Source organism: Scyliorhinus torazame, chromosome 1 (assembly GCF_047496885.1).
Source record: "Scyliorhinus torazame isolate Kashiwa2021f chromosome 1, sScyTor2.1, whole genome shotgun sequence".
In the NCBI taxonomy this organism is placed as follows: domain Eukaryota; kingdom Metazoa; phylum Chordata; class Chondrichthyes; order Carcharhiniformes; family Scyliorhinidae; genus Scyliorhinus; species Scyliorhinus torazame.
Window position 1 is genome coordinate 61,899,559 of NC_092707.1, and position 12,166 is coordinate 61,911,724.

At 43.2% G+C, this 12,166-nt stretch overlaps 1 protein-coding gene across 2 annotated transcripts in view; it reads right to left on the bottom strand.

Moving 5' to 3' along the window:
• The window catches only part of glt1d1 (glycosyltransferase 1 domain containing 1), a 123,553-nt gene that overhangs the window by 42,608 nt on the left and 68,779 nt on the right, over window positions 1-12,166 (bottom strand). For both annotated transcript variants that reach the window (XM_072495755.1, XM_072495746.1), the window contains 2 exons: window positions 7,308-7,403; window positions 5,203-5,252 (listed from right to left, as the gene is read on the bottom strand). In XM_072495755.1, the coding sequence (XP_072351856.1) occupies window positions 5,203-5,252; window positions 7,308-7,403 (146 nt within the window). The remainder of the gene's footprint in view (window positions 1-5,202; window positions 5,253-7,307; window positions 7,404-12,166) is intronic.

A 12,166-nucleotide genomic window follows, 5' to 3' on the forward strand; every position in this document is an offset into this window, starting at 1 on the left:
ATTCAGTCCATCAAGTCTGCACCAACCTCTGAAAGATCTACCTAGATTTAATCCCCCACCCTATCCCCTTAACCCCACGTAACCTACGCATCTCTGGATACCAAGGGACAATTTTAGCATGACCAATCCACCTAACCTGCACATCTTTGGACCATGGGAGGAAACCGGAGCACCCAGAGGAAACCCACGCAGACAGGGGTAATATGTGGAAAATTCACACCCAGGTCCCTGGCACTGAGAGGCAGCAGTGCAAACGACTGTGTCACCCTATCCACCGTACAATGCTGCAAATTTAAGAGGAAGTCTGTTTAAACTTAGAAGCTCACTCAAAAAACATGACAATGCAGTTTATGAAGCATGTTCTACACCCCACAATATGTTGAAGAAACAAAGAACTAGGGCACGATTTAGCAGCCTCATCGCACATCACTCGGTGTCAGGATGAGACTATTGAATCCTGCGAGAGGATTTGTGACGCTCAAAACGCCTCGCAGGATTTAACACAAACATGTGAGACATCGCAATCTGGATACTGTCCTAACTGGTTTCGTACTGGTTTCCATAGATGTGGACTAGTCGTAATTGCACCTGGGTTGTGGTGGTGGGAGGGGGGGGGGGGGGGGTCTCCAAGCCATTAGTGACCCCCTGGTGGTCGGGGACAGGACAGGGTGGCACCGTGACACTCCCTCCGACACCCGGGCACCTTGCTACTTCCAGGCTGGCAGGGGCCTTTCCAGGTGGTGGGAGGGTAAGGGGGTGTTCTCAGGGATCTTCCAGAGGTTGGGGGGAGGGGTCAAAAACAGCAGGAAATGACTCAAGTGCGGCCTCGGCGGAGAGAAACTCCCCAAGGCCAAAGAAAACCCGGCAAGTGCCATTGAATAGCGGGATGTTTCTCAGCACTGCCCCTGATCATTAGGCTGACGGTGAAATTACCAATGGTTTGCATTGCAATTTTCCCACTTTTGCATCTACAAATACATGTCTTGTAATGAATTCATAAACATAAAATTTGTAAGATATTTGTAAGTCTTCTGGGAAAACCGACGTTCTGTCCTCCTGTCCACTATTTGCAACTTTTGCATGTCTTCCACTCTGTACTCTTCTACTCATGTCTTTCACGTATTACCTTATTTTCAATCCTTTCTTGATGCCTTTCTCAGCTTTAACACTTAATTTCCCTAGCTTTCATTGATTTTTTTCCCACCTTCACTCCTTTGTGTTCTTTATTTTCTTTCTGCTTCACTTTCATTCTCACTCTTCATCCATTTTCCCCCCATCTCTTCTACTCTGGTTACATTTTACTTACTTTTTGCTGATTGCACAAGCATGAACCCAACACTAATGTACCCATGTATGGAGCATGAAAGAACACTGGAAGCAAAGAGCCAAGTGAAAGATCCAGACTCCAGTAAAGGAACAAAAGGTAAGGTAAGCCAAAGGCATTATGCAGAAAACGTACTCGTGAGTTTGATAACAAGGCTAAGTGTAACAACCTGAAACTAAAACAATGCACAGTTTATTCCCTTTTACCCATCTTGCATGTGCAACCACTGCTTTTGTAACTTTTTCCTTGGTAATAAATCACATTGTTATTCCATTTTAAATTGGTTCTAAAAGAAATCATCAATCCACTAAAAAGCTTTTCTGTTCACCCACTATAGGAATACTTCTCTTTACTGGGTCGACAAGATGATCTGACATGGGTCAGTCCCCGAATTGATTAATCACAGTCGAGTGACCCAATTTGTTTTAAATAGTCTGAGTACAGAGTGGCTTTGCAAATGCAGATTATAGCAACCAGTAACCTCATTGTGACTCCTGTAGATATATGGGTGTTATAAAAACACTTTCAAAGTGGAGTAATGTTAAAATCAACTTCATTAAAGTGTCACATTGCCTCTTATGACTGTTCATCGAAAAATGTTTCCAAAAAAAAAAATCAGAGCTAACTAGAGAATTAACAAAAAAAAAAAAAAAAAAAAAAAAATCACAAATCTGCAATGCAACCGCATACTCTTCTGCGTGGCAGACAGCCAGGCAGGCTCATTGGCAATATCAAAGTCATTAACAAAGAAAACACATTAAATTGTTTAGCAATGTGGAGAGACGGGCCCATCTGCTGACCTGAAATACTGTCCAACCTGCATATGTAAACCAGATTTAGTAAGGATTCATCCCTAAATATTGCCAACTCAAGCCAATATTCATTTCAGAAGTTAACGCCTTATTGAAAACCGTTATAGCCGAGTATTAGGACATCTTGAGTGTTACAGATAGGTGAGGAGAGATAAAATGAAACCCTTCACTGTCTGTAATTAGTGTGGTTTGGAAAGGGAGGTGCGTGTGCCCCCTTGGGTATGTGTCAATTCGAACAACAGCAGCCACCTTTTCTGGATTTAAATAAAGAGGATTATTTATTCGCGCATTCACCCAATAGTCTAAATGCCATGTCAGTCACTAAGCACTCATATACACACAGGAAAGGTTCAGTTAAAGAAAACATTATACTTTCTACAAGTCATAACCTAAAAGAATAGTTCATAGTTCACGTGTTGGGTTTGTAGAAGAACAGTCGCTGTGGGCCCAATAAAGAATGGAGTTTTTTTTCCACTCTTGAATTGTAGTCCAGATGGATTAAAATAGTTGAAGTCAGATTATCTGGATTGTTGCAGGATTTTCTCGAGGAGATGAATATTCAACACGTCACAAAGCTTGTGGTTTTCATATCAGGAGGTCAAATTTCTTTACAAATGGACTTTGGAATCAGGCTGGGAGGCCTCCAGGTTCTTAAAGGCAAAGATGGCACATCCTTTTGCTACAGCTGCTGTCTCTTTCTGCGTCTTCTGAAGACTGCACAAGTCATTCTGGGTCTTCAGATAAAAACGCGCTATTTCCACCTGGTTTCACTCACATGACCAATACTGATGTTGTCCGCCTGCAATGGCTGAGCTAAAAGCCACTACCATACAATGCAAATAATGGATAGGTTCTTCACACTTATTCAGGATAAACTGGTTTCTGTCCAGCCCTCACTGTTAAAGGTTCAACTGGACCACATGGAAGACTGGACTTGTGTTTTGGGTAAATCCCCAAACAATAGCAAGTGCGAAGCTCAGAGATAGTATTCCTCTTGATATGTCCATTGCAGTGGGAGACCCTGCCACCAGGGATGATGCAATTAGTAACTCCCTGGGAGCTTCAGATAGTTGCAACGGTCACTTAGCCGGTCATCAATGTCCATTTAAAATAAAAGACAGTTCCAGAAACTTCTAAATGAACACAGAGTCCATATTTAATGTTATGAATATAACACGCATTTTCTAGGCATAACATTAGGATTGATATTAGACCCCCCCCACCCTGCCACTCCCTTGGCAATCAGCGGCGGCATTCTCCTCTCCTCTTCTCCCACCCCCCACCCCCCACCAACCAATCATCATCAGCATTCTCCCCACCGCCGTGTAAGTATCACTGGCAATCCATCCCCTCCTCAGTGCCCGCTCCCTCCCCTTCCCCCCATGGGGCTCCCACCTAAGGCCCGCCCCTGGCACTGCCCCCTGGCACAGGTTGACACAGCTGTGTTTTGGGTAACTCCCCAAACAACCTGGGCGGGATTCTCCGACTCCCCGCCGGGTCGGAGAATCGCCAGGGGGCGGCGTGAATCCAGCCCCCACCGGCCACCGAATTCTCCAGCACTGGAGATTCGGCGGGGGCGGGAATCGCGCCGCACCGGTCGGCGGGCCCCCCCTCCGGCGATTCTCTGGCCCGCGGTGGACCCAGGTCCTGCTGCTGTAATGCCGGTCCCGCCGGCGTGAGTTAAACCACCTCCCTTACCGGCGGGACCAGATGGCCGAGCGGGCTCCGGGGTCCTGGGAGGGGGGGGGGGGGGGCGCGCGGGGCGATCTGGCTCCGGGGGGTGCCCCCACGGTGGCCTGGCCCGCGATCGTGGCCCACCGATCCGCAGGCGGGCCTGTGCCGTGGGGGCACTCCTTTACTACGCGTCGGCCGTGTAGATCTCCGCGATGGCCGACGCGTAGGTGACCCCCCCCGCCCCATCCGAGGGGATGACGTCAGCAGCCGCTGACGCTCCCGCGCATGCGTGGACTTCCGCCGGCTGGCGGAGTCCCTTCGGCCCCGGCTGGCATGGCGCCAAAGGCCGTCCACGCCAGCTGGCGGGGTGCCAACCACTCTGGCGTGGGCCTAGCCCCTAAAGGTGAGGGCTTGGCCCCTAAAGGTGCGGAGAAATCCGCACCTTTGGGGCGGCCCGATGCCGGAGTGGTTCCCGCCACTCCATCCCGCCGGGACCCCCCCGCCCCGCCGGGTAGGGGAGAATCCTGCCCCCTGTGTCAGTCAGCATGTATTAGTAATCCAGAGGCTTGGACCAACAATTCAAAGAAATGAGTCCTGACAGCTGGGGAATTTAAATTCAGTTAAATAAAGAGATCGAGAATAAAAACTAGTATCAGTAATGGTGACTATGAAGTTACCAAATGTGCCTAAAACCCCATTTGGTTCTCTGATGTCCTATGGGAAGGTAGACAGCCACCCGTACTGGCCTGTCCAATGCGTGATTCTAGGACCAGTCATCCAATTGACTCTTAACCATCCTCTAAAATGTCCAAGCAAGCCATTCAGTTGTATCAAACCATTAAAATATAGTACAAGAATAAAATTGAACAGATCATTTGGCTAGACACCTGGTGCCTTCCAAACTAGGGACCTCCACTACCTCAAAGAACAAAGGCATTAAGCACATGCGAACACCACCAGCTGCAAATTCACCTTCAAGCCACACATCATCCTGATTTGGAAATAGATCACCATTACGTCATCGCAACCAGCCAAAATCCTGGAACTCACTCCCTAACAGCACTGTGGGTGTACTTTCATTTCACAGACTGCAAAGGTTTAAGGTGGCAGCTCACCACCACCTTCAAGAGTAATTAGGGATGGGCAATAAATGCTGGCCTTCTCTGTGATACCTGCATTTGATGAATGAATAAAACCACAAAAAATAAAACTAAATCTTCCATTCTATTTTCATCAACTCACTTACTAGAGAGTGACTACACAACTTTAATGCCATAGCTATTTGTGCATTGGATTGGTATTAAACTCGCCTTGCTTGGCGTAACCTGTACTCTACTGAGACCCACTACATTGGTCAATAAAACACTTAAAAATTGAAGAATGATCGCTCACCTCTGGTCCAATAATAATTAAGTAAACCCGTGGTTCTTCATTACGCCAGGCTATAAAGCAAAAGAAAGGATTTTTTTTAAAACATCAGTTGAAACGCAACAAAGAACATTTATATTAGTGCAATGTATAATTTTACAAATTCAGCATTATGGTAAGATTGATCTGTCGGTTATGGATTTTGTCCATATTTTAGTTACATTTAATTAATTGCAATTAAACATTACCTCATTTATATATTCAACAGTCTTAAGGAAATAGATAAAACTGTACCCCAAAAGTATGTTTGAAGTTGTCATTAACTTTAGAACCCAGGATCATGGGTTGAATCTCAGAAGAGGGAAAAGTGAGCAGACAGCTTAAAATGTAATTACTTTCCCCAATAGATGGTGAACGCAAGGATTGGAATGCTGAGAAAAATATTGGTAGCAGATAGTATGAGAAAAAAAATCAAGCTGGAATTAGATAGATATTTGAGAGAATGGGTGATTTAAGAGTATTATATTTTGAGACTGCCAAGTCATTAATGTATTTATGTTCTGAACACTTTTTTAAAGCTGTAACATTTCACCTTGTAGCCTACCCTATTGACGGTTAATGGTCGCACAGCAAAAATCTCAGCCTGTACTGCTAACCCATGTAACTTGAATTACAGGTTGAGCATCCCTCATCCAAAATGCTTGGGACAGATTGTGTATTGAATTTCTGAATTTTTCGGATTTAGGAACATAATGTGCACCTGCAGCATGTTGTGGATGGCACATTTGCGGCACACATTGGGAATAGCGCATGCACACTTTGGAAATGGCGCCTGCGCAGCACGTTTTGGGAATGGCGCATGTGCGGCACGCTTTGTAATGGTGCATGTGCACTACGCGTTGGGAACGGCGCATGTGTGGCACATGTTGGGAACGGAGCATGTGCGACGCGTGTTGGGAACGGCGATTGTGTGCCGCACATTGGGAATGGCACATGTGCACCGCATGTTGCGAACTGTGCACGTGCAGTGTGCGTTGGGAACTGCACATTTGCGATGTGTTGAGACCTATACATCGCCCAGGAACCTTCCCAGAGCCTTGTGGATTTCCCCCTTGGGGCATCACGTTGATGCTTGAAAAAAGTGTGGATGTCAGAATTTTTCAGTTTTCGGGATAAGGGATGCTCAACCTGTAGCTGAATTATTTCCAATTTCTTGAGGTGAAAAGCTTTGGATAGTGAATCAAGTCACTCTAAAAATTGATACAGGGCTACATATAAATTTCTGAAATCCCCCATGTGTCCAAAACTCTGAGCCACAAATATAATGTAGTCACTAATAAATCTAATAGGGAACACAGGAGGGACCTCATAACCCAGACATTGTTTGAAATGTGGTGAGTTGCACAGATGTTCGAGAGGAAGTTAGATAAACCCACGAGGGTGGAAGGAGTAGAAGATAGTTGATAGGGTTAAGATGAGGGTTGGGTGGGAGGATGCTCCTATGGAACATAAAAACCAGCATAGACAAGTTGGTCAAAATGGCCTGTTTCTGTGTTGCACATTCTTTGTAAAAAGCCGATTCAAAGATAATATAAAGACAATATAAAGTTAGTGACTTTTTTAATAAGTGCTGTCGCGCCTTCAAGTTTCTTCTGTTTTTAACTTTAAATGAGGCTCATTAACAGAAAAGTTCTCAGCCATTAATTGCATACCTTACAAGTTCCTTCACAGAAGGAATGTCTAGTTGGAAAAGATAAAACGTTTTATCAAAAGTTATTAACGACGATGCATAGTTAATGTTTTGGCAGAAAAGTCTACATAATTCACAAGTTATTTGTCTCAAAATCTCATCAGTAATACATTAAAAACTGATTAAACTGCATTATATTTCAATAAATTATAACAATTAAGTGTCCAAAAACAGTATCCTTGGTCAAGCTAAATGTAGGCATAAATTATACTTGCAGAAAGTAATGGGCTTTCAATTAACAAACGTCTTTAATGAAAGGATCAACAATTCAATGCAGAACATACATGTCTAACTGGTAAATAGAATATAATTACAAACACCATCATATAGAGGTCAACTAATTTCAACACATTAGGTTAATAAGGTATATATTGAATACCTGAAAAAGCATCCACCAAAAAGAGGGGATCTTTGACTTGCCGAAGTCCACACACCAAAAGAAAGATATACGGGTCAATGTTCTTGCACTGAATCCCTGTAACCATTATATGGTAAAACAGACAAGTTATTTTTTTTGCATTTAAGTAGAAAATAATGCCAAGTAACCCTTTCAGTTTGGTATGGAGCCAGCCTTTATTAATATAATATTGCCATTACCACCTTTAGCAAATGATAAAGCTTTAAAATCTAAGCAATCTAGTTTTACGTTGTTATTCTGGTGGGCCAGAAAAGCAGAATTGGTATAGGAAATTAAATATTTTAGCTGCATTCTACATTTTATTTTGAGCCTCTGATTATTTTATTGTAAAGTATTAACTTAGAAATGTCACGATATTTCATTTTTGATATAGAAAGATTTTTTTCCAAAGTTTCAGCTTTCAGTAGGCTCGAGTAAATCAAATAGTTTTCTGGCAAAGAGGTTTCAAAGCTGGCATTGATTAAAGTTCTGTCCCTGGGCTTGCTCTCACCTAATGAGAGGTACTTCATGCATATGTTTTCTAAAGAGCAATTCACAAACATTTCATTTCACCATCTGCAATTTGAAATTGCAGGAACTATTCTCATTCTTGATCAATAAAACAACAGGGTCCCAGGTTTGATTCCCGGCTTGGGTCACTGTCTGTGCGGAGTCTGCACGTTCTCCCCGTGTGTGCGTGGGTTTTCTCCGGGTGCTCCGGTTTCCTCCCACAGTCCAAAGACGTGCAGGTTAGGTGGATTGGCCATGCTAAATTGCCCTTAGTGTCCAAAATTGGCCTTAGGGTTGGTTGAGTGGGGTTACTGGGTTATGGGGATAGGGTGGTGTGGGCCTCGGTAGGGTGCTCTTTCCAAGAGCCGGTGCAGACTCGATGGGCCGAATGGCCTCCTTCTGCACTGTAAATTCTATGAAATTCTATGAAATAACAGGTGAAAACAATCCTCTTTTCCACTGGCAAACTCCAAATCAGGAGAGTACAATGTTTTCAAACTGAAATGAACTAGAGAATGATATAGTAGGCTTGCCAGGGCATGATGAAGTGGTTCTGTAGGGGAGGGTTAAATTTAGAGCACCACAGCAGAATAATTGGCTATTATATGGAGCATCGCAAAATCCTATATAATTCACCATCAAAAAAGATAGGATAGCCTGCTAACTTCTACTAACTGGATATCTTAAGGTCCTGGATCACAGCTTATTTTCCTTACCCTAACAAGTTAGGCAGAATTTTTTAAAAATCCATTTGCAAAGTGACATTTTTGACTGGGTGACAGATGGTTCTCTTCAAGAACTCAATCTTAGGATTTAAATGAATAACAAACTATTTGAGCTTTGCTCTCAGTTTAAGATGATAGCTGAATATCAATGGGATGATTGTTTTCTAATCTCCTCTTATTGAATCGCTATAACACAATGGGACCCACAATGACAGGAATGGAGAAGCGAGTTCCTATGCAAGGTCCACAATCGAAGCAGTAACCTATGTTTTCTTCTGATAGGCACTAACAAGTTTGCCACATATTTTCACATTTTCTTGTTATTTCTAATCTCCTCCTATTGAATCGCTATAACACAATGGGATCCACAATGACAGGAATGAAGAAGCGAGTTTCGATGCAAGGTCCACAATCGAAGCAGTAACCCATATTTTCCTCTGTTAAGCACTAACCACGTATTTTCACATTTTCTTGTTATTTTTTCTATAACCATTGATTATGAAAAACGAAGAGGCTAAAATAATTACAAATTTGGACATTTAGTTAATTATTTCATTTACTTTTATTGGGATAAATATGCAGGTGGGGCCATTGAAATCCTCCTTACTCAGATGAATCTTGAGGGACAACACCAAATTACCCTGACCTCCACCCTCCTGTCCTCAGCCCGCCAAAATATGATTATTAACATGCTCAACTGCTCCAGCAGCATCCGAAATGAATCAATGTACTCTCCCAGGAGCACTGTGCAGCAGTATTGTAGGAACTTCACAAATTTAAGGATATATTTGATTATAAAATTGATTCCACAAACCACAGGGAAAAATAAAACAGTGGTTAGAATTCAGAATAAATTTGATTTCATGCAGCACTTCCAGTATATATGAAGCTGATGTAAGTCACTGATAATGATTACATTACCGTACCACTGGGGCAAAAGGAAAAACAACAGATTGGGTTTGATAACAAGACAAATGCGAACAGACATTTTGACCAAAAAAATCAATCTGCACTAAATAATTTGATGTCAATTGTCAGTTTAAAAATTAACAATAACATATTGTTGAACACGATGAGAAGTCCACACAAGGACTAGTTGACTAGTAGCGTCCTGTGTTGTTGCTCAAGACAGACATTTTTAAATATTTATTTTCTTGTTAACTATCTTTCTGTTGATTTATTCTTTGTCTATCGATCTTTCACTCTGCCTTTTGCATGCTTTTTCTGTTGGTATTGTCTTTGTATCAATCTATTTGCCTGAAGTGCTTTATCACGTTACCAGTCCGTCCGTATTTTTTCTTTAGTATATCTGACACTTGGTATATTGCTCATTAATTGTTCATTTAATCAGTTTATATTTTAAGACCAAGAAATGCAGTAAGGTGGCAGTTATGTCAAGTACTGGATGAAAGGGAAGAGGAGAGTCCTCTGGGAACTGCTACAGCATGCATAGATGAAAGCAACAGCTGGAATGTGTGTACTTGGCTAAGATAGAATGACAACGGGCGGCACAGAGGCACAGTGGCTAGCACTGCTGCCTACAGCGCTGAGGACCTGGGTTCAATCCCGGCACCGGGTCACCGTCCTTATGGAGTTTGCACATTCTCCCTGTGTCTTCGTGGGCTTCACTCCCACAACCCAAAGATGTGCCGGGTCGGTGGATTGGCCACGCTAAATTCCCCCTTAATTGGAAAAAATAATTAGGTACTCTAAATTTAAAATTAAATTTAAAAAAAAAAGATAGAATGGCAGGGGATGGAGAGAAAGAACCCCCAGCAAGGTGAGAACAGGGGCAGGGATACATCAACTATGAGTGCCTTGGTTTGTATTTGTGAAATTGAGCATCAGGATCTACTGGGATCGTGTTAAAATTGTGAGATTTATAAGATTATGTTTTAGGACTGTATCTTTTGCTTTATATTATTATTATATTTTGGGAGTTATGTACAGGCCTCCTAACAGTGGTCAGGACCAGGGGCACAAAATGCACCACGAAATAGAAAGGGCATGTCAGAAAGGTAAGGTCACAGTGATCATGGGGGATTTCAATATGCAGGTGGACTGTGTAAATAATGTTGCCACTGGACCCAAAGAAAGGGAATTCATTGAATGTTTACAGGAGGGCTTTTTGGAACAGCTTGTGATGGAGCCCACGAAGGAACAGGCCATTCTGGACTTAGTGTTATGTAATGAGCCAGACTTGATTAAAGAGCTTAAAGTAAGGGAACACTTAGGAGGCAGTGATCATAATATGGTAGAATTCAGTCTGCAATTTGAAAGGAAGAAGGTAGAATCAGATGTAAAGGTGTTACAGTTAAATAAAGGTAACTACAGGGGCATGAGGGAGGGACTGACGAAAATCGACTGGGAGCAGAGCCTAGTGGGAAAGACAGTAGAACAGCAATGGCAGGAGTTTCTGGGAGTAATTGAGGACACAGTACAGAGGTTCATCCCAAAGAAAAGAAAGGTTATCAGAGGGGGGATTAGGCAGCCATGGCTGACAAAGGAAATCAGGGAATGCATCAAAGCAAAAGAGAAAACCTATAATGTGGCAAAGAGTACATAGAACATAGAACATAGAAAATACAGCACAGAACAGGCCCTTCGGCCCACGATGTTGTGCCGAACCTTTGTCCTAGATTAATCATAGATTATCATTGAATCTACAGTGCAGAAGGAGGCCATTCGGCCCCCTGAGTCTGCACCAGCTCTTGGAAAGAGCACCCTACCCAAACTCAACACCTCCACCCAACACCAAGGGCAATTTTGGACATTAAGGGCAATTTATCATTGGCCAATTCACCTAACCTGCACATCTTTGGACTGTGGGAGGAAACCGGAGCACCCGGAGGAAACCCACGCAGACACGGGGAGGACGTGCAGACTCCGCACAGACAATGACCCAAGCCGAAATCGAACCTGGGACCATGGATCTGTGAAGCAATTGTGCTATCCACAATGCTACCGTGCTGCCCTTAAGAACAAATAAATCTACACTATATAATTTTCCCGTAATCCATGTACCTATCCAACAGCTGCTTGAAGGTCACTAATGTTTCCGACTCAACTACTTCCAATGGCAGTGCATTCCATGCCCCCACTACTCTCTGGGTAAAGAACCTACCTCTGATATCCCTCCTATATCTTCCACCTTTCACCTTAAATTTATGTCCCCTTGTAATGGTGTGTTCCACCTGGGGAAAAAGTCTCTGACTGTCTACTCTATCTATTCCCCTGATCATCTTATAAACCTCTATCAAGTCGCCCCTCATCCTTCTCCGCTCTAATGAGAAAAGGCCTAGCACCCTCAACCTTTCCTCGTAAGACCTACTCTCCATTCCAGGCAACATCCTGGTAAATCTTCTTTGCACCTTTTCCAGAGCTTCCACATCCTTCCTAAAATGAGGCGACCAGAACTGTACACAGTACTCCAAATGTGGCCTTACCAAAGTTTTGTACAGCTGCATCATCACCTCACGGCTCTTAAATTCAATCCCTCTGTTAATGAACGCGAGCACACCATAGGCCTTCTTCACAGCTCTATCCACTTGAGTGGCAACTTTCAAAGATGTATGAACATAGACCCCAAGGTCTCTCTGCTCCTCC